At 43.6% G+C, this 26,360-nt stretch overlaps 8 protein-coding genes across 8 annotated transcripts; 4 read left to right on the forward strand and 4 right to left on the reverse strand.

Moving 5' to 3' along the window:
- Positions 1–697: 697 nt before the first annotated feature.
- Positions 698–4,969, forward strand: BYT42DRAFT_556045 (adaptin N terminal region-domain-containing protein). The gene is made up of 12 exons (XM_051566738.1): positions 698–963; positions 1,279–1,481; positions 1,549–1,707; positions 1,787–2,241; positions 2,314–2,447; positions 2,525–2,956; positions 3,047–3,293; positions 3,367–3,464; positions 3,531–3,665; positions 3,728–4,195; positions 4,283–4,516; positions 4,588–4,969. Exons 1-12 carry the CDS (start codon positions 933–935, stop codon positions 4,818–4,820), a joined length of 2,829 nt encoding a protein of 942 aa, XP_051427151.1. The 5' UTR covers positions 698–932; the 3' UTR covers positions 4,821–4,969.
- BYT42DRAFT_556047 (sorting nexin-3) lies at positions 4,960–6,201 on the reverse strand. The gene is made up of 4 exons (XM_051566739.1): positions 5,761–6,201; positions 5,630–5,673; positions 5,329–5,525; positions 4,960–5,257 (listed from the first exon to the last, which is right to left on the reverse strand). The coding sequence occupies exons 1-4, from the start codon at positions 5,906–5,908 to the stop codon at positions 5,164–5,166; spliced, it is 483 nt and encodes a 160-aa protein (XP_051427152.1). The 5' UTR covers positions 5,909–6,201; the 3' UTR covers positions 4,960–5,163.
- A 157-nt stretch (positions 6,202–6,358) lies between these two features.
- Positions 6,359–8,595, reverse strand: BYT42DRAFT_610459 (N2,N2-dimethylguanosine tRNA methyltransferase; the record flags this gene model as incomplete). The annotated part of the gene is made up of 11 exons (XM_051571395.1): positions 6,359–6,500; positions 6,564–6,640; positions 6,722–6,830; positions 6,910–7,127; positions 7,193–7,349; positions 7,425–7,625; positions 7,687–7,750; positions 7,816–7,931; positions 8,013–8,227; positions 8,301–8,329; positions 8,388–8,595. The coding sequence occupies 11 exons, from the start codon at positions 8,593–8,595 to the stop codon at positions 6,359–6,361; spliced, it is 1,536 nt and encodes a 511-aa protein (XP_051427153.1).
- Positions 8,596–9,212: 617 nt separating this feature from the next.
- On the reverse strand, positions 9,213–15,363 carry BYT42DRAFT_490201 (uncharacterized protein; the record flags this gene model as incomplete). The annotated part of the gene is made up of 15 exons (XM_051563987.1): positions 9,213–9,325; positions 9,392–9,464; positions 9,542–11,266; positions 11,365–11,772; positions 11,849–12,250; positions 12,328–12,491; positions 12,565–12,817; positions 12,876–13,106; positions 13,180–13,365; positions 13,430–13,723; positions 13,800–13,997; positions 14,075–14,359; positions 14,495–14,928; positions 15,015–15,222; positions 15,322–15,363. The coding sequence occupies 15 exons, from the start codon at positions 15,361–15,363 to the stop codon at positions 9,213–9,215; spliced, it is 5,016 nt and encodes a 1,671-aa protein (XP_051427154.1).
- A 490-nt stretch (positions 15,364–15,853) lies between these two features.
- Positions 15,854–18,139, reverse strand: BYT42DRAFT_185986 (acyl-CoA dehydrogenase/oxidase). Its single transcript, XM_051562439.1, has 9 exons — positions 18,101–18,139; positions 17,742–18,015; positions 17,563–17,657; positions 17,407–17,507; positions 17,211–17,333; positions 16,904–17,145; positions 16,749–16,833; positions 16,429–16,687; positions 15,854–16,346 (listed from the first exon to the last, which is right to left on the reverse strand). Exons 2-9 carry the CDS (start codon positions 17,795–17,797, stop codon positions 16,060–16,062), a joined length of 1,248 nt encoding a protein of 415 aa, XP_051427155.1. The 5' UTR covers positions 17,798–18,015; positions 18,101–18,139; the 3' UTR covers positions 15,854–16,059.
- Positions 18,140–18,648: 509 nt separating this feature from the next.
- On the forward strand, positions 18,649–20,409 carry BYT42DRAFT_556057 (uncharacterized protein). The gene is made up of 4 exons (XM_051566740.1): positions 18,649–18,882; positions 19,046–19,247; positions 19,315–19,619; positions 19,691–20,409. Exons 1-4 carry the CDS (start codon positions 18,667–18,669, stop codon positions 20,297–20,299), a joined length of 1,332 nt encoding a protein of 443 aa, XP_051427156.1. The 5' UTR covers positions 18,649–18,666; the 3' UTR covers positions 20,300–20,409.
- A 1,778-nt stretch (positions 20,410–22,187) lies between these two features.
- Positions 22,188–24,013, forward strand: BYT42DRAFT_186061 (uncharacterized protein). The gene is made up of 4 exons (XM_051562441.1): positions 22,188–22,489; positions 22,571–22,935; positions 22,997–23,264; positions 23,328–24,013. The coding sequence occupies exons 1-4, from the start codon at positions 22,340–22,342 to the stop codon at positions 23,916–23,918; spliced, it is 1,374 nt and encodes a 457-aa protein (XP_051427157.1). The 5' UTR covers positions 22,188–22,339; the 3' UTR covers positions 23,919–24,013.
- A 52-nt stretch (positions 24,014–24,065) lies between these two features.
- BYT42DRAFT_186026 (uncharacterized protein) lies at positions 24,066–25,974 on the forward strand. The gene is made up of 8 exons (XM_051562440.1): positions 24,066–24,302; positions 24,384–24,552; positions 24,627–24,775; positions 24,874–25,007; positions 25,078–25,209; positions 25,281–25,360; positions 25,429–25,528; positions 25,609–25,974. The coding sequence occupies exons 1-8, from the start codon at positions 24,151–24,153 to the stop codon at positions 25,662–25,664; spliced, it is 972 nt and encodes a 323-aa protein (XP_051427158.1). The 5' UTR covers positions 24,066–24,150; the 3' UTR covers positions 25,665–25,974.
- Positions 25,975–26,360: the final 386 nt, after the last annotated feature.

Consider the following 26,360-nt stretch of genomic DNA (forward strand, 5'->3'; position numbering starts at 1 on the left):
AAAAGAAAAGGTCCTTGTCGCTCACGTTGAACGATACCGTCGGACTTTAAATGAAATCTATACGGTAATTCCAGCGGCTGTTCAATTGCCGACACTTACAGCCATGGCGTCTTCAATAACAGGTAGTTTTGAGTGATGAACAACCAATGAGTGTGATTTTGATTGATCAAGTGTGTATCACTTGTTTGATCTGTATCAACTTATTTTTTCTCTTATTCCCCTTAAATGCCTTGGAAAGGTATTCGATAAAGGACCCCCCTTTTGTCCATTTGCGTTGATCTTTGCGACATAAAATAACGAATCCGTGTGACGGTTATTCAAATAAAACGGCCAAATATGATCATTAGCAAATAGACAACCTCGAATCGGTCAAATGTTGAGATACGTTCTTGATCAGCATATGGTATAGCCAGCATGGATTTTCCAGTACGGTTATGCTTGAGTTGGTTTAATATAGGAATCGACTTTATATGTATACCTATGACATAGAATCAAGCAAAGTATGGGTGTCGATTTAGCAAGCACAAGAGAGGATGGCTGTACCAAGCTGTGTTGGGTCCTAACATGCGATTTCCCATTGTTCATTGTTGAATCGGATTGGCTGTGGGATGCCAAAGCGCGTTGGTTATTGAGAGAGTGACGTCGATCTACTTTTGTCGGCCAATCATTTTAGGTGGAATAGAAGCCCGACGCCACTTGTGTTTTCGCGCTGTGCACCACGTAGATAGGGAAAGTGGGAAGTTTCCGCTTTTCGTTCAGCTTGTGTTTTCTCTTTTACTTGCACGAATTCCTTTCATCTCATCCCGGCTTGTAAACGAGCTATACGTGTAAAAGACGAACACCTTTGACCAACACCGCCACTTGACTCATCGCCTTTTATTTCTTTTCAGCAGCACTCCTCGTTCCCTGAAATAAAAAAGAATAGTGGCATCATGAGTTACGGCAAACGAGACGACGACACTGGTACATATTTTCTCTTTTTTATTACTTTCATCTAGTTGGTGGCATCGAAAAGGACACGGGATGGAAAAACCTCTAGCACACAACCGGAAAGCTCTGCTGTAAAACTGTCATCTGCTCCATTTGGGGGGTTACACGTCGCATGAACCATGGACAAGTGAACTTTCCCGTCACCGCAAGTCCATGGGCAGTTGGATAGCAAGAAGTGGCATTTTGGGTTGCGGTGAAGCACAGCAGAAGAGAGGAAGCGCGTCTTGTGATTGTCGGATTCATACCTCACTTGCTCATGCTCTTCCCATGACCTTGTTTTCTTTATAGGTGAAGTCGGCCTTTTCTATCATCTCGACAAAACGGTGGTTCTTCAGGAAGCCCGCGCTTTCAACGACACGCCTATCAGTGCAAGAAAATGTCGTCTTCTTCTGACCAAAATCATTTATTTGCTTTACTTGGGCGAACCGTTCGCTACAAAGGAAGCCACCGACCTTTTCTTCAACGTCATCAAACTCTTTCAGTCAAAAGACGTAAGCTCTCGATCCTCTTGCTTTTTGGAGCAAAAACATACCCAGTCTCACACTCTATTCTGGTTAGACATCCTTACGCCAAATGATGTATCTTGTCATCAAAGAACTTTCCAAAACAGCAGAAGACGTGATTATGGTGACCCAGTCACTTATCAAAGATATTCAATCCAAGCAAGAAACCATTTATCGTGCCAATGCTATTCGCGCCTTGTGCCTCATCACTGATGTAAGTCAGCAAAACTATCTTTTTTTTTTTTCACCCATTTGAATGACTAACGCCGCTTTCCCTCGTTACCGGCGACTAGCCATCGATGATTCAAGGTATCGAACGTATCTTGAAAGCATCCATCGTGGATAAAACGCCTTCTGTTTCATCGGCAGCGCTCGTGTCATCCTATCATCTCTATGGCGTCGCCAAGGATATCGTTCGCAGATGGTCAAACGAAGTACAGGAAGCGGTGCATGCAAAGTCAAGCAGTGGATTTGCCTCGGCCGCCTCCAGTTACATGTCTAGCTTTGGCGGAGCGGCCGATAAATCGAACGTGGTGATCTCAGCCAGCAATATTACGCAGTATCACGCTTTGGGCCTCTTGTATCAAATTAGACAGCACGATCGAATGGCGGTGGCCAAATTGGTGCAGGCATTTGCAGGTGGTCGTAGCGGAGGTATTCTTGGTGGTGGCGGAAGTCCTTTGAAGAATCCTGCTGCTGTATGCTTGTTGATTCGCTATGCATGCAAAGTTATGGAAGATGATCCAAGGTAAGTCACCAAGTTGGAAAAAAAGGGACAATGGTTGCAAAAAGGGAACGGCATCTTACCAACAATGCGTAGTGCTACCCGTCGTATGTATGAACTTTTGGAAGGATTTTTGCGTCATCGCAGTGATATGGTCAATTTGGAAGCGGCACGCGCTATTTGTGAAATTCCAGACATGTCATCCAAAGAACTCTATCCTGCCATCTCAGGTGTGTATTGGGGATATACGTGCTGTATTTCCGTTGAAAGGGCTGACCAATGGTTATGTGATTTTTTCGTTGTCTAGTCTTGCAACTCTTCCTTTCATCGCCTAAACCGACCTTGCGTTTCGCGGCTATCCGTATCCTGAACAAACTGGCCCAATCCAAACCTGCGGTGGTGTCGCCCTGCAACCTGGATATTGAAAACTTGATTACCGATCAAAACCGTAGCGTGGCCACCTTTGCCATCACCACATTACTCAAGACCGGCAACGAGGCCTCAGTGGATCGTTTGATGAAACAAATTTCGGGTTTCATGGGTGAAATCTCGGATGAATTCAAGGTGATTGTGGTGGATGCCATCCGATCGTTGTGCCTCAAATTCCCCGCCAAGCAAGTCGTCATGCTCACCTTTTTGAGCGGAGTGTTACGTGACGAAGGCGGTTACGACTTTAAAAAGGCCGTGGTAGAAGCCATTTTTGACATGATCAAATTCATTCCCGAAAGCAAAGATACAGGTAAACTTGAGAGCTTCAACGTCACCTTTCGTTGCTGTGATTTGTGCTGATGTGACCTACTTTTTTTTTTGTTTTGCAAAAACACAATAGCCTTGTCGTACCTTTGCGAGTTTATTGAAGATTGTGAATTCACCAAATTGTCGGTGCGTATTCTTCACGTTCTCGGTGTCGAAGGTCCCAAGACAACGACCCCTACCAAGTTTATTCGCTACATTTACAACCGCGTGATACTTGAAAATTCGATTGTGCGAGCAGCGGCCGTCAGCGCTCTCGCTAAATTTGGTGTCAATGTGGAAGATCCACTCGTCAAGAAGAGTGTTCACGTCTTATTGACAAGGTATGTCTGCCTAATCCAAGCCCATTCAACGGAAAGCGCAATGTTTGTGCTAACAAAAACAAATTTTGTATAGATGTCTTGATGATACAGATGACGAAGTGCGTGACCGCGCTACATTGTATCTCACTTTTATGGATCACACCGATCTCGCCAAACGTTTCGTGAAGGATGGTAACGCTTTCTGCAGGGGACTTGTCGATTGATCTTTTTTTTTTATGTTAACGTTGCTTTTTGTAGATGCCACCTTTGCACTTCCTACATTGGAACATCAACTTGTTGAATATCTTAATAACCCTCTCGGTAATGACCAGGAATTCGATTTGCAGAATATTCCTGTCATCAGCAAAGCTCAAGAAGAAGAGGAGCGACGACGTAAGTTAAAATTTTAAGGAAAAAAAGAAGAATGTCAAACTTATGCATGAGAAAACTTGTAGGTCTCCGTACACAAGATATTACAGCTGGGCCTACGTTGGCAACGCCCTCTACCGCACAACCTGGCACCCCTGCTACACCGTCGACACCGGGTGCCCCTGCTGCGGGTGTTTCTAGCTTGGATCAACAGGCCATGTATGCCGAAAAACTGTCGGCCATTCCCGAATTTGCCACATTTGGTCCCTTATTCAAGAGTTCTAGCAAGCCTGTTGAACTCACCGAAAGCGAAACGGAATACGTTGTGCACTGTGTCAAACACACGTACCTGAATCACATCGTCTTCCAATTCAACTGTACAAATACGCTCAACGATCAGTTATTGGAGAGTGTAGAAATGCTCATGCAACCCGAAATTGACGATTGTGGACTTGTCCAAGTGGCCAGTATTGCAGCCGAGAAATTAGAATACAACGTGACAGGTGTCCTGTATCTTGCTTTCCAGAAAGAACAAGCAGATGAATTCCCTGTGGGTAAGTTACTTTCGCAAAGAGACCGAAGGAAAGGGGCATTATGATGTTTGATCACTGACATCCATCATTGGCTGTGTTACTCCATAGTATCGTTTACAAATACACTTAAATTCGTGGTGAAAGATTGCGATCCAACGACGGGCGAGCCTGACCCTGAGGGTTATGAAGACGAATACCAAGTGGAAGATGTGGAAGTGCTCACAAGCGATTACATTCGTCCGACATACATCTCTAGTTTTGCTGAAGAATGGGAACCGCTTGCTGAAAATGAAGCAATAGAAACATTTGCTTTGGATAAAGAGAAGGCTCCAAGTTTGAAGGGTGAGTTTTTGAGGAACCCATCGGTAGAACGACGCATGGATTATTGATGAAAAATGATCTATCTCCTTTAGCTGCATGTGTTGCCATCATGGATCTTCTTGGCATGCAAGCACTGGAAGATACAGCGTTGCCAAAGAGTAGCAATGTACATACCTTGCTTTTGGCAGGTATCTTTGTAGGAGGTAGCAAAGTACTGGCGCGATGCAGAATGACGTTTAGCAACACAACAGGCGTTGCATTTGAGTTGGCAGTCCGAAGCGATGACACTGTCATTTCGCAGATTGTGCTGTCTGCTATTGCTTAGAACTGAGTAAATAAAAAGAAACCCTCACTATATCTTTACATTATCTAAAAATGAACAAATCGCAGTTGATTCACCCTTGAGGATATTGCCACCATTCCAACGGTATCCAAATGATAAATACTCTTTCTCACAGATATCACTGTCCTCGGAGCATCGACAATCCACAGCCTCCTTTACTGCCTTTTTTTTATTACAATTTTTTACAGCTGGCCATAAGAACCCAAGGTCACTCGCAGACAAAAAGCAAGTTTTCCGGACCCTCTAAGAATACAAGAATCAAGAATACGATAAAACGGGAAAAAAAAAGTATAAGATGTAAAACATTCAGCAATGTACATTAAATTCAGTAGTTGTAATTGTCGCGCGAGAAGTTGGGATCTTGGATAAAAGCCGCCAGCACTTTGCTACCTGTTTGCAATAAAGGATGTCCAGCCACACTACATGATATGGACCGATCAGTCAACGATCCTTTTTCCCAAAAATAAGCCTGTCCTGCATTGCAACTTACATTTGTAAAAACCGTTCGAGTCCTTCACGTCGCTGTTCAATCACTTCATCCGCAAATCGATTGGTAAAGACTTTGCCGGGAAGAGGTGGGATATTGACGCGGGTAGACTCCCGTTCTAAAACATCTCGGAACCATTCAAAGTCGCTGTAACGTCTGCGTACGGAAGACTGCTTCAACTTGAAAGCGGGAATATTTGTCTAGAATAAAACATTGTTAATACGCAATCCTGTTGTATCTCCATCGCTCATAGAAACAAGTAGCTCTCTTAAAACCGTTGGTTATCTCATGGTCCGTGCTTTACCTTACAAATGATTTCATAGTCAGTATACATTTTACGGCCGAAGCCTTTGAAAGAAAGAAAAAACGTGAATACAAGACACAAGGCATATACACATGGACAAACCAAAATGATAACCGTCAGCGATATCTTACCGTGAGTTTGAGGATTCTTCACTTCGATTTCCAAAAAGTTCTCTGGAATACCGTAGCGTTCCTCGACCGTCTGTTCCCTGGTAATGGGGCCTGCCATTGATTCAAAAGCTCGAAATTTAGGAGTAGACGATGGAGACGGTGTAGACATGGTTCGGATGTAAAAGCACTAGAGTTTCTGGAAAGGGAAAGAAGTTTCGGTTTAGCAAGGACGGTCAAAACGTAAAGTGAACAGTATATACATACTATAACACAAGAATGAAAATGAGGTGGTCGAGATGAAGTGCACCTGTAAAAGCACAAAGTTGGAAATAGGATACAAAAAAGGAATAGAGAGAGAGAGGGAAAGAAAAGAGGTGGAGCAGTTGGAGCGGTAAAACTTCTGCAACAGAAAGTTCCAACGGTGTCCCAAAATTCTGAGCATTAAGAGAGTGGATCAAACTCCGACGACCAGCTTCCCCATTGGCACAAACCCGAAAATACAACCTCTGATTGGAACTGTCTGTTATTTTGCTTTGACGTCGTTTTTGTGAGATAGCAGTTTTTTTGTTATAAGGTTAAATAGGATATGGTTACGGATGGGTCTAGATGAATATGTATTTTATTTATCAGCAGCCTTTCTCTTGGTGCCTGCTCGCGCTTTAGGTCCCCAATTGGGCGTAGGGTTCACTTGATAGCGTACTAATTGAATCGATCGGGACTCAGGGAATGCTTCAGGATGTCGTGTAAAATCGACCTCAATACTGCAAATATCACAAATAAGTCATCAAAATCCAATAGAACCATGTTAAAGTTAGCTTTGTTACCTTGGTTCTTTGCTCAAGATCACACGGGCCGGTGAGTTTTGGGCGATATTGGCCATTGTTACAGGATTCTTCTTGACCTGGAAAAAAAAAGTAATGATTAACGGATGAGATCCATGGATCATTATGACAGCAGATATAAGAAAAAAAAAGAATCTTACCCAAGCACGAAGAATATCCCATACAATGTGAGAAGGGGCATCGGTTTTGATGGTCAGTGGGCCGCAATGAGAAGCGGATACTTTGTAACCAGCATTGAGGATGGCAGAGCTACAGTAGCATTGATATGATCAAGCACACATGAGTATCTTTGCCCACATTCAACCCTCCGAGCTTATATTCAACTTACAATAAATCAACCTGAGGAATACTTGTACAGTGCAGGGTACCACACAATCGACTCATGGTCCAGTAGAGAGGTGCATCCAACTCTTCACCAATGACAGTCAACATACCCTTCATACGCTGATGGGTACCATAGTTCTTTTCGTTTTCCTTGACGTGATTCAGCATTTTCGCGACAAAACTCTTTTCGTGGAGAGCACTGCCCCATGCCGGGCCACCAATCTACACATACGATATGTATGAGTAAAGAAGACCTTTCTAGTCTATCATCTGCACATGAAACTTACATGATGCGTATTACCACAGTTGACACAGTGTTCATTGACTACTGGACCAGTGGCGGGTGTGTGTCTTTCATGGCCGTTTTCCTTCATGGCGATTTTACCAAGAGGTTGCGTAGCAAAGGCGTGGCAACCTGAACACTCGTACATGATCGCCATTTTGCTGTTGAATAAAAAAAACAGATCATCCATCAATATCAGCGAGTATGAATCGGTAGAGTAAATGAATGAACTTTACCTAGCTGCCTTTTTCACTTCGGAAGCGGAAGTGAATACACGGACGAATACACGAAGATAAAAGTCGATACTGCAAGAAACGAGAGGCACAATGTATCGTTTGTATCTACCGGCGGAAGTTTGAAGTTGTTGAAGTACCAGACGAAGGGCCATTTCATGGGGAAACGTTCCCTTCAAAGGCATACCACCATACTTGCCAAAGCTAAGCAAGGACATTTATCAAAACACAAGTCGGGTATTGTTCTTATGCATACCAGACGTACCAGGTTTCAGGATGCATAGAGCCCGTAAGAATAGCAAGATCCGTGCATGTGACACATAAGAGGCCTAATCTCCACCTACACATCAGCATCTGCCAAAATGGCTCTGACCACTAGCCTTATGTCAATTACCTCCTTCTGAAACCGCTTGGACTGCACCATCAATGAAGGGAGCTGCACTGCCGTAGGGATCCAGATCGACTACATCGTATCGCTTTGATGTCCCTACCGTGCTGTACATGACCTGCCTAAGAAGATTCGAATCCATCGGTGTGAGCTAAAAATTTGGCGCAGATCAAGAAAGATTTTCGTCGAATTTGACAGCTTACATGGCATCTCCCCTATTGGGGAGCAAAAGATCTTCGCTGATACCGTTGTATTTCGCATTACGTTTGATCGATTCGACAGCTTCGGCTTCAATATCGTTCGTGACCACTTGTCTCAAGTTGGGAATTTCTTTAGCATAACGCACCGATCGCAACCCACTGGCAGCCAAAGCCTCCAAGATGGTAAAGTTCTTTGCATTGATATGCTCATTGAGAGACTATTACCACCACCCAAATCTGTTAGTCCAACATTGTCAAATGCATTGGGAATCTATGCGTCCATGGACTTACTGCTTCCATTTTCTTGCGTTCTTCTTCATCTACACACACAATGAGCATCTCGAAACGAAAACAAGACATTTTTTTTTCTAATGTTACCTTTGACTTTTTGGATTTTCTTTTCAATACGGTCTCTCTTTTCCTGGAGGAATATTTCACTCCAGGTGCGAATGGCGGCAATGGACATGTCGCGATTGAATTCTTGCACGGGATTGTAAAACACCTCATTTTGCTTCGGGAAAAGAATGGTCGCTTTTCCTTCGGTGACCGTGTTATACAAAGAAATGTCAATGTCACCGGTGGCCATTGTAAGTAAGCGTCGGAAAGGGGAGAATGAGGAATTGAACAAAGAATGCAAACGTTTGGATGCCAATAGCATAGACCCTTTCGCCGACTTTTACACTTTTTTTTTTAATTTCTTTTTGAGATGCAGGCAAAATTTTACAAGCCACTCATTGAGAATGCCGGCTCTTGTTACTTGTCTGTCATGCATGAATTTTACAGCAACAAAGTTCCTGTTAGGCAACATTATAAACAATAGTCATAAATTAAAACTTTGATAAACGCAAACATAAAACTAGAAAGATTGTAATGAAATAATGAAACCAAACCAGCAGAGACCAGTATTTTGTCCTTTTTATGAAACCAGCTAACACAGGAACATATAATAATAGATGCAATTTGGACTCATGAACGACAAGATGTATAAATATGTATAACAATATCAGAGGGATCATCCATGACTGATATCATACACAAATGCTCGAGGAAATGGATATTGAGGTCATAAAATAGCATATCGCATGTGTGGACACTTGGTCAGCGGTTAATAATAATTTCATTCACAAAATATGTTTTTATATTTTAAAGGGACATAAGTAGCTCATATAAACATTGGTTTCTTTTTTCGTTTGTTTTTTCTGTTTAACCCCAGTTAATGGGAGATTGTTGTTGAGGTAGAGAACCTCCGGTGGGGGCAGCGGTTAACATCAGAGGATTGCCTAACCCTGCGCCGGCAATAGCAGGAACATTGGATGCTGGAAAAACAAAAAGATATGTAAGCATTACTATCGAACCCATCGTATGATGTAGTGTCAACTCACCATTTTCATTCTCACTTTCGTGCTTGCTCATCTTCTCCTTAAGATCCTTCACATCCTTGTCTAACATTTCAATCTGCCACATCAACCCAGTATCAGTACACACTGCATAGAAAGCGATAAGCACCCAATGTTAACTTGGTTTTAACTCACCTTGCTGAACTGTTCCTTCAAAGTATTAATCATATAGGGCATAGCAAAATCATTGAGACCGTGACGCCAGGCGAGTTCCATCACGATATCAGGTCTCATCAAGTCGTAACAAGTATACAGCATAGCAGCAAAGCATTCTCGCTTGCCAACTTCGATAAAGTATTGGAGCAATTCTTCGGCCACATCGCGATCTTTGGATTCCGCCGCGGTTTCCATGGCATCCTTGAATAAGCGATCTTCCTTGGACAACGCAATCGATTGTCTCCATCGTCGGTTCTTCTTGTATAAATGGGCGGCAATTCGTCGGAACTCGAGTAATTCGTGTTTCTCCAGGCGTTGAGCAAGGTCGTAGGTGTCAATGTTATCGTGATTATCGATCGAATCTCTCAGAGACTCGTAATCTTCTTCTTCAATATACAGTTCGTTCAAAGCACCGTTGACCGCCTTGTTGTTGGTTTCTTGCACAGACACCAAGTAAGGTTTGATCAAGGGAATGTTATCCGACTTTTCAAACAGTTGCACCACACGAGTATGTTTGATACGAGGTACCATCACCGCCAAAAGATCGTTCAGCAATAAAGGATGCTCGTTGAGATAGAAACGTAGGGCCTTGTAGTACAGTTCGACATTGGACACCTTGACAATGATATCCTTGAAAGCGGAATGTTCCCAAGAATCGGTAGCATGATCCATCATGGCCACCACCGCATTATCGAATTCATCGTAGTGCACATACAAGAACACGACTTCGCGCCAAAGATGAGCGTCATTGCACGCCTTGATGACCTTGGGAATGTTGATGCGGGATACGAACAGTTTCAAATGTTCCATCATCTTCTCGGGAGCATACTTGGCATACAAAATGGCAAGTTCCGTGAACATACCCATGTGAGCGCGTTCCAAACCAAGACCGGCTTCCAGAAGCTTGATCAATTCTTCAAAGAAACCATTGTTTTCATATGTCTTGACCAACGCTTCCAATTCTTCGGCGTGAACAATGATGTGAAGACCGCAAATCTGGGCAAGACGGAATTCGTGCTGCAAAATACATTCGGCATTCACTTCCTTCCACACCTTGGTGCTGTTGGCCTTGCGAGCACAATCGACAGCACCCTGGTAGTCCTTGAGTTGCACCAAAGTCGTGGCCAAGCTAGCGTGGTTGGAAATGCTGCTGTAAAGGATCTTGGCCGCCTCGAACATGTGAGCTTGGAAACAACGATCACCGACTTGCTGGATCTGAGCAATGTTGGGCGAAGCAATAAAGTCTTCCAAATCAGCCAGGCGGTCCGTCTTGGCGTAAGCGTACAACAGTTCGGTTTCAATGAAAGGCTCACGCGACTGCTTGCGAGCCATCTGCAAATAACGCACGAGATCTTCCCATTTGCCGTCCATCGAAGCGTTCTGAGTGACCTCCATGTAATTGGAAGTATCGTTGGCACGAATATAGGAATCAATGGCTTCCTTCACACGCATATTATCCAATTGAGCCTTGGCCAACTTGCTCCACACCTCAGGCTGGTCGCATCGTTCAGCAAATTCGTAGGCACGGTCAAGATCGCCAATCTTTTCAATGAGCACATTGACAGCGTTGGCATTCACGTTGTACTTTTTGAAAATGGCAAATGCTTCCTCGTTCAAGTTTTCACCGATACAAACTTCGGCCACATCGGAAGCGTCAAAGTTATCCAAGCGCGAAATATAGTCCATGACACGCGTAGGATCAGCCTAGAAAGAAAAAATCCACAGGTAAGTTTTTCTTCCTTGTTACACGTAGCAAGTCTCCATCTATCGGATATTGAAATTTGTTTTTTTTTTCTGCTTACCTTGACAGCAGTAAAGATCAACAAGTTTTGCAAGGTCTTGTTATCGTTAAAGGCACTGCTTTCCAACACGATCTTTTCCAAAAGTTCGATCAATTCATTAGGCAAGTTGGCTGTCATGAAAGCCTTGACGGTCGTAGACACATCATCAGGATCGGTGCACTCGGGAAGAGCCGTGGCCACGATCTGATCGATCAATTCGCGACGGTTATCATTGTTTTCCTGAAGAACAAAGCTCCAGAGATCTTGATCACGACGATGCACCAAATAACGGGCCTGGTGCTTGAACATGGAGTTTTCATTGGTGATGTTGATAAGTTCATAATCACACTGTCCCTTTTCGTAACAGATGTAAGCCAGATAGGGATCGCGCTTCTCACAGTAGCGACCAATCACTCGAGGTTGGTAGAACTATCGGAAACAGCCATTGGTGAGTTCCAAAATTTTCAAGACCGTCCATTCTTTTCAATCAGTAAATAAAACCCACCTCATTCTCCTTCAAAAATGGTTCAGGATTGTTGTTGGTATCAATGTAAATCTTGGCCAATGCGTTGTATACTTCGGGATCTTGGCTGCCTTCGGTGACACGAAGATTGAGCCAGGGCAAAAGCAACTTGAGGCGGTTTCGCTGTTCGACTTCCTCGCACAACTTGCCAACCGGAATATCCCCCTTGACAGACATGAGAAGATTCTTGATCACATCTTCATCACAACCCACATCCAATAAGCCGCCCACCACTTCAGGTGTACGAGAAGGATTCACCTTTTGAACATACACTTCGATGAATTTTTGGAGGTTGTTATGGTAGAGGTACAACACGAGATCATGCACAAAGCCAAAGCGATCGCAAACAATGATCAAAGGAAGTTGATCACTCAATTTAGCTTCCTATAATTTGGATTGATTTCGTTAATCGAGACGGTCTTCTAATAAAAACAACAGAGATTGGCTTCTTTCGATCTTACCTTTAAAAAGTTCTTGACTTTCTCCGCATCATAGTAGTTGCTTTCACGACAGATACGTTCGGCTTCGCGGATATTGCCAGTGCGGCAGGCAGCTTGAATATATTTGAAATGGACAAGAGGATCCTGGCTGACGTTGACAATGGAGCCCAAGTAATAGTACAATCCTAAATGAAGCACAAATATGTGGTGAGCATGCAATCTACGGAGAATCAATCCCTCTGGCGCCTTCAATTTTACCTTCGTTGCTCTTGAATGATTCAAACAAGTCAATGAGATTATGAGCTTGCAATTGCTCAGAATACTTGATGGCTATTTGTACCACCACTTGGAGGTTCTGACGAAGGTTATTGGTCAACATCTCCTTGAGACATTCCAATGTCTGATCAACGGATAGGTTGCCAAAGTAGTTGACAAGCCAGTCCGCTTGCATCAAATGGGTGTGAGGAATAATGCGTTTGATGTCGTGAATGTCGGAGTAATGTTCAAGCGCCTAAACATCGACCATAAGTTATATGTTCTTTGCGCATCTACACGCCAATGTCACTTACACGCTGATATAATCCAGCCTTTTCACAAAGCGAACCGATCAAGACACGATCATAGTGCGTCAACATGCCAGTTCCCAGAATAGCATCCGCCACCTGGGGAGCGTGGATCAAATTCATTTCCAGAACACGGGTTTGCAAAGCCGCATCCTGCTCACGATCACCCTTCAAATAATCCAACAAGAAGGAAGTCGCTTGCTGGATCATGTTTTGCGAAAGGAACACATCGACAACCTATCAGTCGAAAATAGATCAATCAATGAACATCCTCTAGCTTTGAATCTATTCCAAAAAAAAAAAATCGTACCTTATCGGGTTCAATGAGAGGACCGTTCTCATCGTTGACAAGAGCGGCAGCAAAATCGGCGGCCTTATCACGATCGGTACGGGCAACGTTGTAGAGCAAGGAGCTGTAATCGGGAGTGAACCCCACCGTCTTGGCATAGGCAAGAATCTTGTCGTATTGTCGGTTCTCGGCAAAGCAGACCACCACCTATCACATGGAATCATTATTGTTATGCTCCCCTTGACCACCGTAGGCTGGTATCAGTGCTTACCTTGTTAGGAACATTGGCGCGCAAATACACGGATAAAGCAAGTACGGAATCGTATTGTTTCACAAAGTCACCAAGCTCTTCACTGCATTCCAATTTATCTTCCTTTAGCCACTTTTCAAGCAAAGGCTTGCGGTTTTGAGTCAAAATAGGTTTGGCAAGCTCCAAGGATTCATATTTGTTGAGGCCGCCCTTTTCCAACAAGATACCGAAATACTGCAAAATAGGAGATAACTGGTTGGGCGTGGCTGCAATTTGTCGGAATCGCTCAATGGTTTGGACTGTACGAAGTATGCCCTATAGAAATGACAAAAAGAATCAATAACCATAACAGTCATAAGTGGGATGCCTGGGTTAGGCAGAAAATCGTTACCCTGGGAGAATTGGCCGCTACTTTGGCAGCTTCGCCATAGGCGCCCGACGAGAAGAGTTGGTTGAAACGTTGAATGTACAAGTCATCAGCGCCGGAAAGACCGCCTCGCGAAGCCAGCTTCAGCGCCAACTCGGTGTTGTTCAATGTATTGATAATATAAGGAATGATGGTATTCTCATCCAAGGAGACAGACAACACCTACATGGGACAACCAACGGATGAGACATCAAAAAAAAAAAGAACTATTGCCGGTATGGGCTTGAATCATCTCCTACCTGACCCTTCTTGTTTACACCGATGATACCGGACGTCGGTTCGTATTCAGCCGTGACGAAAATGGTATCGCCACTGATACGGTTCATATAAATACAAGTGCCGGTTTCCAAATCGTACAAGTGAATGAAGCCCATCTTTGTAACAAGGTAAATGATACCGTATTTGTGACTAATTTGCATAGCGACGGGAAAATCACTGGCGGCTTCCGGTGGGAAAAATACATCGACAGCCTTCTTTTGGAAAGGAGCGTTACCCTCTTGATGATCGACTTCAATGACTTGCAACTATTAGACGCGCAAAAACAATACCCAAAGCACAGGAGAGCAAAGGAAAGAAAAAAGACAATAATGAGTGGTGAGAACCTGACTATGTGTGTGTAAGCCAAAAAAAAAAAAAAAAAAAAAAAAAATGGAGCGTACCTTGGCTGCACCATTGGCAGAACGAACAGCAAATGTGAAGAGTTTGGTGGGAGTCTGAGAGTCTTCGAGACGCAACTCGGCAAAGGCAGCAGCATGACCTTCGATAGGTTGACTGACGCCACGATCCTTGGAGTATAACTGCATGGAACCGACGACACGGCCTTGCTGAGCGGAAATACCAATGAGAACGAGCCATTTTTCGTCTGTGGAACTTCGATAATTGATAATTTGGCAACCAGCCAAGCTCGAATGTCTGTCAAACACTTTGGCGGGAGGAGCATCGCCTTCGATAGACCAATGATAGACGGCGGTTTCGGTCACCAAACCAAGCGTCTTCAAGTTGATCCACTTCCAGAAAACAACATCCTCATGCATCATATGCGACTTGAGTTTGGACTTCATCTCGAGATTGAACACTTGAAGCTGTCGTGCAGCTACCATGACCCAAAAAAAAAAAGATGCCAAGAAAAAAAAAAGTCAACATGGTCAATTCATCATATTGGTAATGCCAAGCACTTACCCTTGAGCGCCATCACTTTGGTAGTGGGGTGCATAATAACGGAATCAGCCGTAATAGGTCGTCTCATGATTTCATTGTTATTCTGAAGGTCGATGATGACCACCTGGTTGGCATTATTGACTTGCTCACGCACGCAAATGAACCGTTCAGATTCCATGGTCAGCGTGTTGAAGCCAATACTCGCGGCATTGACACCAAGAGATTGCAGCTAATAGAAGAAGATGGCAATACAGAAATGAGTATTTTTTTTTCAACCAACGACCAGATGAGAAAGTACTACTTTTTCATCTGGAAAATGCCAACTTACTTGTGCATGCTCTTGGAATTTTATAGGTAGCGGTTCACTCATGCTCTACAACCAAGAGGAAGAGAATTTAAGTATAAAGAAAAGTAAGCACGAAAAATAAACGGCGCCACGTACTTTTTTTAAAAAGGTATGTCTTTTGGTAATTTACACAGCGAACAACGGCTGAAGTAGGCACCGAGGACACGACACGATATAAAAAAGAAGTCAATATCTTTCTTCCTGGCCCAGCCCAACCAACCCTTTTCTACGTCAGCGCAAGCTTTCTACGTCATAGCGGAGTTCTGCCGGAGTGAATTTGGGTCCGCAACAGTTCATTGGATGATCATCGTTCCTGGAATTTTTTTCCGCTGAAGCGCGTTGTAAATCCCACATTGGCGCTAATAGGTTGGGCCTTCCATATGTGACCAAAGTTTATCATTTCATAAAGTGATTACTGGCGTTTGCAAACAAAATGTACACCTGCGAGGTTTCAGCATGTGATGCAACGTTAGCAAATGTAAAGCTACGGGGCATGACCCACAATATAAGTATCATGATAGCTATGCTCAGTTGTATTCTGATGTTCACAAGGTTGACATAAAGCGCCGTAAATGAGTAAATTGGCAAGATAAGAAAGAGTCGTAGCGCAGGTATTAATGGCTACGCCCATGTATCATAAACAAAGGGCTGTTGAACAAAAACAAAAGTTGGTGGATGAAGAAAAAGGGCTTGTATTTACAGCAAATGAGAAGAAATTGTCTATTTATATTGGCTAGAGACAATCTTGGCGATCGTTTGAAGCTGAATGTTGGTGGTACCTTCATAGATAGCACCGATTTTGGCATCTCTGTAGAATTTCTCCACACCCATTTCACGGGTGAATCCAACACCGCCACACCATTCAATGGCACGGCTGGAAGCCTTTTCAGCAATTTGCGAAGCATACAACTTTGCCATGGCAGCTTCCTTGATGAACGACTTGCCTTCTTCCTTCAAGCGGGCAGCATTGTAAGTCAACAGACGAGCAGCTTCAATTTCCATAGCAACTATAATAGCGGGATGGACATATCAGAACACCCCCCAAAAAAAACCATCAACAGAATCCAGCTCTTTTTGGTTTCTACTTACTTTGAGCATACTGATGTTGCATGCCTTGGAATTCGCCAACAGGTTTACCAAATTGCTGGCGCTGCATGATATAAGGTAAAGCCAGGTCAAAGGCACCCTGAGCAAGACCCAACATTTGCGCGGCAATACCGATTCTACCTTCGTTCAAGATTTCAATAGCATACTTGTAACCCTTGCCCACTTCACCGAGAACATTCTCCTTGGGTACTTTGACGTCGTCAAAGTTCAAAACGCAAGTTGAGGAGGCGCGAATACCCAGCTAAAACAAAAACTTAGGATCTATCCATCGTTCCTTGCAACCATCCGCACTCAAAACTTACCTTGCTTTCCTTCTTGGCAATCTCCACACCCATCGATTTTTCAACGACGAAACATGTGATACCCTTGTAACCCTTGGAAGGATCGCTGTAATAGCCCAAAAGAAAGAAGTTTTAGTTACATCGACGCAACAGGTCATAAAATGAGCCCATCTTACACGTTGGCAAAGACCAAGAAGATGTCTGCTTCCTTGGAGTTGGTGATCCACATCTTGGAACCGTTGAGCACATAGTGATCATCCTTTTCAACAGCACGTGTTTGAAGGGCAAACGCATCGGAGCCAGAACCGGCTTCGGACAAACAGAAACTGCCAACAGTATCTGTAGCCAATCGAGGCAGGTATCGAGACTTGATATCCTTGTTGCCGTATTTGCGGACAACCGTGCCGACCAATGTGTTCTACTCATGTCCAAATCAATATCGAGTCATGACTAGCAAAATGCAATCGATAATGTTTGTCGTACCTGTACATCGCAAAGAACGGAAACGGAGGGATCCACCTTGGCCAGTTCTTCGATAGTGATAATAGCCGAGGTGAAGGAGCAGTTGGAACCTTGATATTCATCCTCCGTCTCAATACCCATTAGCTAATAACATTTACAAATTGCATTCCGTCAATAACCCCAATGATTATACAACTTGCTTATCTTTTCTACTTACGCCTTGATCAAACAACCCCTTCAAAATTGTCTCGTCCATGTATTCTTTTTCGTCCATAGCCAACACTTTAGGCTTGACGACCTCCTGGGCGAATTTGGAGACTAGGCACACATTTAGACCAAATAACAACCACGCACGCTTTTCTAGTCTACTTACCAGCATCTTTCAACATCATTTCCTCCTCGGTAAACACCTGAAGAGAAGCGGGAATGCCAGCGACATTACGAGCAACAGCCGAAGAAGTAAAAGTTCTGTCAAGACCAAGCCGACCCACACCGAGGAAAAAAAAAAAGGTTAGCGTACGTTTTGTTCACCTAATGTATTATTCAGCTTACCTCTTGGGGAGAGCACGGGCAGCTAAACCAACAGAGCGAACAGCAGATCTCAACATGAGGAAGAATAAGGCGGAAAAGAAAGGGCGGTGGTTCGTGAGGGACCAAGGAAACAAAAAAAAAGTCCTATAACGTGAACGAAATTTCACATGGTTCACAAAGTTCTACTCCGCTTTCCCCGCGTTTGGACAAATTTTCGCACGATTATGTCTCCCGACTCTTCCTTTGACAGTTGAATCCAATTCAATCCGTTACTTTTTTTTGCAACTCACTTTGACTACAAAAGATGTGAGGGTAATGCAAACAAATAAATATATTACTCAACGAGCAATGAACAGTACAGACACAAGGATCCATCGTACCGTGAACCTCTGTTCCTGCATGGTAAACTTTTTTTACTTGGCTTCGGAGATCATCAATGGCTGGAATTGTGCCCATTGGTATTTTACCGCCTTTCCAGTGGTCTCGCCGTCCGAACTTGTGATCAGATGGGAGGCTTCTTCTACCAAAGATGTAAAATAAACTAAAAGCTGCCTCTTTAAAATGTATCCTTACCACATCATCTTACTGTTGAGCGATAGATCGGGAAGGATGGACATTGCTGTTTTAGTAAGCCTATATCCGCTTTTGGTATATTTCCTTATCAAGCTGGGCGCTGAACATGAAAAAAAAGACTCTATTCTACTATACCTTGTCTACCGGTATTTTCAAGCTGACAGTCCTTCCATATGAATCTTACATAAAGCTGATCAGGGCAGATGGAATCTTGATAGTGAGTTGAGCGATAATCTTTATCCATTCTAAGTAATAAACTGCATCTCTGTTGCCTTTGAAAAAAAAAAAAAAAAAAAAAAAAAAAAAAAAAAAAAAAACTTATCCATTGCCAAAGCAAACGCAAATAACAGTGCAACTTCCTTTGCAAATTCATATGCAATCTAGTAAACACTTCATTTATACTGGTGAATTGCCGCACTGTCTATTAATCTTTCGAAAAGAGGTCGCGGAGCTCAGTGCGGCAGCTGATGGTTGGAAAAATTCAATCACAGCCGTCACAACGGGATTCAATCACGCAGGGAAACTTGCAAAAGTGCACCGAGAGTTTTCCGGAAAGTATAACAGCATGGCTTCATCTGCAACAGCCAAGGTAGGTAACCTATCAACACCACCGGAACTTCTTCACAGCCAACGGATTGTTGTGTTCATAAAAAGTCCGTGTTGTTTGATAAACGTCCTATGATTGAAAATCAATTCGCCATTTCTACCATTACTTGTTTTCTTTTTTTTTCTTTATCATTCCAATTTTCAAGCGTGACCTTAGCGACACAGACAGCGATGATGATTACGAAGAATTCTCACAACCTCGCTTTGCTGGAACATCGGGTTATCTTGATTACGAATCCACCGATCAAATAACGCTGGATAGTCCTATCCCGGCGACGAATAAAGGATACCTACTATTGCAAAAGATGGGCTGGAAGGCGGGATCAGGATTAGGCAGTTCAGGTCAAGGTACAATCATCAGCAACACCATGGTTGACAATGGGACACACGAGCTTAACCTGAATCATGGGCACAGGTCGCCTTGAACCGATTCGCACTGAGCTCAAGGAAGATTCTCTCGGTGTCGGCAAGGCTGAAGAGGAGCAGTCTTATCATATATCATCCACTGCTCGGCGAAAAGCGCTGGACAGCGAGAAACAACTGGAAGAAACGGAAGAAGATCGTGCGAAACGAGAGATGAAAGCTCAGAAAAAGGAGGCAATTCAACGGGAACTGGAGGAAGTAAAACGAGCATTCTATTGCGAACTGTGCGATAAGCAATATAAGAAGATTAGTGAATACGAGCAGCACTTACAAAGCTATGATCATCACCATCGAAAGGTACTTTATTTATTTATTTTTTTGCTGCGTCCAACAAAAAACCATTTCAGATGCTTAAATCCTTTGTGTAGCGGTTTAAAGATATGCGAGAACAAACGAAAAAATCGGCCGTGGCGCTGAATGAGCAGAAAAAGAAACGCGAACGTGAAAAAAAGAGAGAAGAACGCGAATTAAGACGAATACAGGAAACGGCACAAAAACGCATGAATGATTTAGAGAAAGAAGGGAAAAAGCCGGTAACTAGTATCCCCAAACCGTCTCCGTCATCCAGTTCTGCAAGCGGGACTGGAGGCGGGGGAGGTTGGACAAATGTGAACCCTTTGCCCGCAAGCGCAGCCTCCAGTGGGTGGACCACGGTGACAGCAGCGACAGCAGTTACACCGACATCATCAGCGCCTTCAGCTGGAGGTTGGGCCTCTGTACCAGCTGCCAGTGGATGGACCGCTGTGACTTCCAGTACCACCCAACCTACTTCCACAGCGACTCCTCCTTCAAACCCGCTTCCCTCAGTTCAGCCAACTGCATCGTCACCAACATCCATAAGCACGACTCCAGCGACGGAAGCCCTGCTGAGCACAAACAGTGGAAACAAGCCACAGACCCAAGGAGCCAGCAAGTTCAGTTTTGGACTTCCTCAAAAGAAACCAGGAGGATTCCAATTTGGGTTAAAAAAGAAATAAATTAAAAAACAAGACCAAACAATATGATAATGTCCACCCTCAGTGTTATTCTCCGGAGATCTCTTTCTTTTGTGGGTAAAAATCGAATAGGCTCGGTGGATGAGTTCTGGCGCATTCATGTACTTGGTGAAAAAAGATGGGTATCAGATGCGTAATATATAGTTTTAAAAAACGCAGCTGATGTTATATGTACCGGGTTCCAAGACGGCGTAATCCTCGTAAATAACAAAAAAAAAAAAAAAGTTGAGAGTGGTTGTCGACGCGCGATGATTTCTTTTCTATGCTAGACATTAAGCGATTTTGTAAATCACATGATCTACACTAAGTTATCAAGACCTGTTAAACCTTTTTTTCATCTTTCAACCATGCCTCGCTGCCCACTTTCACGATAATAGGCGAAACAATCAGCAGCAAGATGCCGTTTGCGCCAGTTGTGGTTAAACAGAGCATCGTCGCCGTTCACATAAAATGTGAGTGGAGCTCTTTTTTGAAGAAAGGTGATTGACGATACGACGATCTGGTGTTTTGTAGCATCATTTAATTTGGGTTATCTGTCAGTTATACTATATATGCCCTTTCATTCTCTTCAGTAATCGAATGATACATGGAGCAGATATGCTTCGATCTGTGTAGCTCATCATTCATGCATCAGTGAGGTGACTATTGTTTCATCCATGGAAAATCACATATTTTTGTCCGAATTTTTTCTTCTTCTTTAGTTTTGCATCTCTTCTGTTTGCCTGGAAATCCCTCACTATCATTGCATCCATCATCCATCATCCAGACTATGGCGTGTATCTGATCCGGTCGATTCGATTATTATGAAAAAAGGTACCTTTTGTGTGATACGACTATCCGTTTTTCGACAAGAAAAAATTTACCTGTCCTTTTTCTCTATTCTGTCTTTAGCTTTTGGTTTTCTCTCCGGTTTTCTTTTGCCTGGCAAGCCATTCAAGCCATCCATCCCTCCAAAACCTTTCTACTTTGTTCGGGCACCAGATTGTGGCCAATCCGGTTTTTGTCGTCAAAACATCTTCGGTCGTGTGGCTCTCTTTTTCATCGGGAAACGCTGACGCGTCCTCCCCAGGTTCCTCTCATATGGATTGCTGCCCGTGGTATCGCCTTCGATATTTCTTCCCGACCATTTTATTTTGTAGTTGTAGTATGTATTTTGTATTTTAGTGAATAGTCTTCTTGCAGTTTTTTCCTCCTTTTTTTTCCCACAGGGTTTTTAGGGGGTTTTTACAGACGCACCTATTGTATTTACTTTTTTTTTTTATATTTGTATCCTTTCTTTATTTCGGTCGGGAAGCCCTCGGTATCTGCTGCATCAAACATCAAAGGTAAAATATCTCAACGAAATTTGAATCAACCAAAGAGCTTACTAACTCATTTTTTTTAAATACCCAACATTCCCACACATCTTTGTAGATCTATCATAACCTTGGGCGGGACAGAATGGAGGGGGTCAATAAGTGCTGCTTTGTTCATTAAAAGTGTTTCATGGTATGCCAGAGTATTGACATTAATATACCAAAGTTCCATCAAGAGTCTCGCCCAGGTTATGCCGTATTGCGTTAGGCTTTTGTCTGACGAATGTCGCTCAATGTAAGAGTGCGGCATCCAGTAGCAGGTGGCATCCATTGCACAGCGGGTGTACGGCTTGTTAAAACAGTAACTTATATATCAAGCAATAGCCTTGTCCAACCATAACCATTGCTAGTCTGATATTGAGCAGGCTACAACGCGATCCCGAGTATGGTATGATATTCCAACAAAAAAGTCTGGAACGAACCTGTCAAACATCTCAGGAACAAAAGACAAGGAGCGAAACACACCATTCGATTTTCTGATTCGCAGTGACCCTTTCATTGGTTTTCGTCGTGGAGAAAAAATCATTAAAAGCGTTCCTTTTATTCAAATGATGCAGCTAATTTTAAATGGAGATTGTGAGCAAACAGCCGATGAAATACGATAGATACAAAATGATCTTTGGGAAAGATGTCATTCGTTTCTCTGTCATGAACTTTTTTTTTCTTTATGCCATTTTTGGAAATTCCGGAGATAGCGAACACTCAGCACGAATGGAATAATGAACTCCTTTGCAAAAGACGTCCACCTATTTTGGCGGTAGGTTTTTTACCCTTGACGTTTATGGATAAAGATACCACGCAGTCGGCTTCCTCTTCTGTAAGTAAATCCCTTCCAATGGTGTTTTTACTTGCCTGCAATGACAGTAATGATAACGTCATGACAATAACGGATTCACAGTGGACGCGATCTGAGCTGCAAAGCGGTCTTCATCTGTTGACCGATCTGGAACCCACCGTCAAAGTACGTACACCGTCGGTGCCTTCGGATGAAATACAGTATTATCCAAGGCTTACTGGATCCAACTGGACCTGTTATATTACGGGGGATTCTGCGGTGCTTGGACGTTCTACAGAACAGTCTACCCGACAGCGACGACCAGACGTCGACTTTGGTCCGTCCAAGTTGATCTCGCGTAAGCATGCAGAAATACGTTTCAGCAGATCACGAAAACGGTGGGAATTGGTAATTCACGGTGCCAATGGAGTCACTGTGAATTCGACATTGAGAAAACCGCCTGTCAAGGCCATCCCTCTTACGACTGGGTACGGTGAAAAGAAGGGAGTCACGGTAGACCATACCTCTAACCCTGCCCATCGGCAAAAGTTCATTGCTAGAAATCAATGGTACTCGATTCATTTTCATTTTACCTGCAGAAGCTCAAAACCGACGGCCAGACAGCACCAAGAGTTCCAATGCAAACGCCACCGCTTCCGAAGCTAGCACACCGCAACAATGTGTTGACGAAGATAGCAGTACTTATGAATCTATGATTGCTGAGATTCTTGAATCTGCTGCTGACGGTGTCAATACCAAAGATATTGCTGAAGCCATGGCGCGACGTGGACCACAAGAGTTCACCGGTGGTAACTTGGTAAAAACCAAACCAGGATACGAGTGAGAAATTCTGCAGGAATTTACTGATCTACTCGCACAGGCTCCCGTATTACAAATCCTCGCTACCAGTTCAAAGTTTGAACTCGCTGAAAACTCGCTTGACATCCCTGCCGATCAAGCTGATTCCATCGTTTGGCGATTGAAGCATGCATCACCGTCATCGACCCAACAATCTACATCCAAAACAGAATCCATTGCAGCCACACCCAAATCGGTTGCCACCGATCCACTCACAGATACTGCCAGCATGGACGATTCCATAAAACCATCCTCTTCCCATGTCACTTCCTCCTTTGAACCAACCAGCCCCAAAGCCGACAGCCCGGCATCGTATTCTGACAACGTTCCGGAAACTGAATCCGTCGACGAACCTTTGTCCAGCGAACCGACACCAACTCTCAGTACGCCGTCACCCACGTTGCGAAAGAGAAAGGGTCTTACTGTTGAAGAAACTTATATGGTATGGTTGCAGTTGCAGGAACGGCTGGGACCGAGCATCAAACGGACAAAAACCACTCAACATCAAGACCCCGTAACGCCGACTATGCCATTAAACAGTGAGTGCTCTCTGAATAACAAAATGACAAGGAATGAAATGGGACCACCAATTGACCTCGGTCTTGTAACATAGAAAATGCGTGGAGTGAATTACGCACGACCGACTTCAGCGCGAGGTTGGAGGTGCTGGAATAACCTGGGAACGCGCAGCATTCTCCGAAAATAGCCCACACGTTCGGGCTGTCGATCTTTGTATATTTCTCGACCAATCGATTTGCACTAGCCTAACTTTATTGAACTGGCCTCAAAAAGATTTCGATTTCCTACTTTCCTCGTTTTTTTTCTTTCCTCATCTTATTGCAAGCATGTCTTCTGAATCTGTAATTCTTGTTACCGGTGGTTCCGGCCTTGTTGGAAAAGCTATTAGCTGGGTCATTGAGAATGATAAGTCCGAGCAATTCGGAAAGAAGGAGGGCGAGAAGTGGATCTTCCTGACGTCCAAGGATGGTGATCTCAGGTGAAGTGTTCATTTTGGACTGTCCTTGGCCTATTTAAAAAAAGGGTTTCAACTCACAGGTAGCTTTCCTTTTATTTACAGAAAGCTTGAAGATACCAAGGCCATCTTTGAAAAGTATCGCCCTACTCATGTCATTCACTTGGCTGCTCTCGTGGGTGGCTTGTTTAAGAACATGAAGTACAAGCTCGATTTCTTGCGTGACAACATGCTCATCAACGATAATGTGCTCTTCATGGCCAAAGAATTTGGTGTAAGTGCGATTGACTTTTTACGAATGCGAATGTAAAAATAGTGGCCGAGAATTGACATGGTCCTGGATTGTAGGTCAAGAAAGTGGTGTCCTGTCTGTCGACCTGTATCTTCCCTGACAAGACCAGCTATCCTATTGACGAAACCATGGTCCACAACGGTCCTCCCCACGAATCCAACTTTGGCTACGCTCACGGCAAGCGTATGATTGATGTATATAACCGGTAAGGAAGCATATGATTCTTTTCCTCTTGTTTTCGGTCGACGTGCAAGTAGTACGACCTGATGGGGAATAGCTCACTCACAGTCATCCACGTCACAGTGCTTATCATGATCAGTTTGGTTGCAACTTCACTTCGGTCATTCCTACCAACATTTTCGGTCCCCATGATAACTACAACCTGGAAGATTCCCACGTCCTTCCTGGTCTCACCCACAAGTGCTACTTGGCCAAGAGTAAGATCATCGTATCGCCGGTTCCCAACCTTTTCTCCATATTGACTTTTTTTTTTTGGTTTTTCTACAGAGGAAGGTAAACCCTTTGTTGTGAGTGGCACTGGCAAACCCCTTCGCCAGTTCATCTACTCGCGCGATCTCGCCAAGTTGTTTATCTGGACTTTGCGTGAATACAAGGAAATCGATCCCATCATTCTTTCAGGTACAGCACGAAAAACGATTCTGATCGTTTAGGTAAAAGCTTGTGTGACTAATCAATCGCTGCGTATCTAGTTGGGGAAGAAGATGAAGTTTCTATCAAGGATGTCGCTGATGCCATCGTGAAGGCTATTGATTTCAAGGGCGATTACTCGGTAATATAATAGTGGAGACTTTTTGATTTGTTGATGCTCTGTCGCATGCTCATCCCTCTACCTATTAGTTTGACACAAGCCGGGCTGATGGTCAATACAAAAAGACCGCCAGCAATGCCAAGTTGAGAAAGTACCTTCCCGACTTTAAGTTCACTCCATTTGACGTTGGTAAGTGCTTTGACATCATGGACAAACCTGGAGTTTTCCATTTTGGATGAGTTTTATTCAGACGTTGTTTGTTTTTCTAGCTGTCAAGGAGTCCGTCGAGTGGTTCGTTGAGAACTACGAAACTTGCCGCAAGTAATCACCCCTATCCACATTCTTAGCGACACAGAAAAATGCACAATAAAGACCCATTGTTAGACATGAAAAAAAAAAATCTTGTATTCCGTTACGTAGGCAAAGCACGGAGCACACCGTGGCACATACTGGTTCCTTCAATTTCGCAAACGTTCGAAAACTCCGAAAGAACAAAGGCAAAAAATCTAGGCACAACCGAACTTGTCGGTGTCTGCCCAAGTTTTGCGGATGGTGTGCGAGAAAAATCAAAAAATAGGCACTAAAAAAGAGAGAGAGAGAGAATACAAAAAAAAAGTGAGTGAAAGATAAACGGGGGTCCCTAATTACAAGTAAAAACATCATGAGACACTTGCTGTAATGGGTAAACAGTTTGTGCCAATTGGTCTTCCAACGGGATGTTCATTTTACAATTTTTTTTCTTATTTTTTTTCTTACGTGTTTGTAGCTGTTAAAGTTCAGATCTTCCGTAACGAGTTATATTTGAGATTTCAGTGTGACGAAAAAGATTCACAGATGATGGTACGGCACGGTGGTAGGAGTTTTGTCCTTGAAAAGATCCAAAGGAAATAGCCCGCTGGGTGGAAAATGGGGTGGGATGGGGGGGTGGGGGGTTGCTTAATTTATCATACGTTACGATGGGATTTTTTTTCCTGGTTTTTTTTGTGGCCCATGCTACAAGGAAGACCGGCAGGATCGGTCG

Source organism: Radiomyces spectabilis (assembly GCF_025331425.1).
Source record: "Radiomyces spectabilis strain NRRL 2753 chromosome Unknown BYT42scaffold_2, whole genome shotgun sequence".
NCBI classification, from domain to species: Eukaryota; Fungi; Mucoromycota; class Mucoromycetes; order Mucorales; family Radiomycetaceae; genus Radiomyces; species Radiomyces spectabilis.

Bases quoted from the DNA above. Each gene is read 5' to 3' on its own strand.
- BYT42DRAFT_556045 (XM_051566738.1), top strand. From the start codon at position 933: ATGAGTTACGGCAAACGAGACGACGACACTG. The intron at 1,482-1,548 runs GTAAGCTCTCGA...TATTCTGGTTAG, and splicing joins AACTCTTTCAGTCAAAAGAC to ACATCCTTACGCCAAATGAT. The intron at 4,196-4,282 runs GTAAGTTACTTT...GTTACTCCATAG, and splicing joins AGCAGATGAATTCCCTGTGG to TATCGTTTACAAATACACTT.
- BYT42DRAFT_556057 (XM_051566740.1), top strand. From the start codon at position 18,667: ATGCAATCTAGTAAACACTTCATTTATACTGGTGAATTGCCGCACTGT. The intron at 18,883-19,045 runs GTAGGTAACCTA...CCAATTTTCAAG, and splicing joins CTTCATCTGCAACAGCCAAG to CGTGACCTTAGCGACACAGA. The intron at 19,620-19,690 runs GTACTTTATTTA...TCCTTTGTGTAG, and splicing joins ATGATCATCACCATCGAAAG to CGGTTTAAAGATATGCGAGA.
- BYT42DRAFT_556047 (XM_051566739.1), bottom strand. From the start codon at position 5,908: ATGTCTACACCGTCTCCATCGTCTACTCCTAAATTTCGAGCTTTTGAA. The intron at 5,674-5,760 runs GTAAGATATCGC...TTTCTTTCAAAG, and splicing joins GAAGAATCCTCAAACTCACG to GCTTCGGCCGTAAAATGTAT. The intron at 5,258-5,328 runs GTAAGTTGCAAT...CATATCATGTAG, and splicing joins CTCGAACGGTTTTTACAAAT to TGTGGCTGGACATCCTTTAT.
- BYT42DRAFT_186026 (XM_051562440.1), top strand. From the start codon at position 24,151: ATGTCTTCTGAATCTGTAATTCTTGTTACCGGTGGTTCCGGCCTTGTT. The intron at 25,210-25,280 runs GTACAGCACGAA...CTGCGTATCTAG, and splicing joins CGATCCCATCATTCTTTCAG to TTGGGGAAGAAGATGAAGTT. The intron at 25,361-25,428 runs GTAATATAATAG...TCTACCTATTAG, and splicing joins ATTTCAAGGGCGATTACTCG to TTTGACACAAGCCGGGCTGA.
- BYT42DRAFT_185986 (XM_051562439.1), bottom strand. From the start codon at position 17,797: ATGTTGAGATCTGCTGTTCGCTCTGTTGGTTTAGCTGCCCGTGCTCTC. The intron at 17,508-17,562 runs GTAAGTAGACTA...ATGTGTGCCTAG, and splicing joins AATGATGTTGAAAGATGCTG to TCTCCAAATTCGCCCAGGAG. The intron at 16,834-16,903 runs GTAAGATGGGCT...GGGCTATTACAG, and splicing joins TTCTTGGTCTTTGCCAACGT to CGATCCTTCCAAGGGTTACA.
- BYT42DRAFT_186061 (XM_051562441.1), top strand. From the start codon at position 22,340: ATGCCATTTTTGGAAATTCCGGAGATAGCGAACACTCAGCACGAATGG. The intron at 22,490-22,570 runs GTAAGTAAATCC...ACGGATTCACAG, and splicing joins CGCAGTCGGCTTCCTCTTCT to TGGACGCGATCTGAGCTGCA. The intron at 22,936-22,996 runs GTACGGTGAAAA...CATCGGCAAAAG, and splicing joins GCCATCCCTCTTACGACTGG to TTCATTGCTAGAAATCAATG.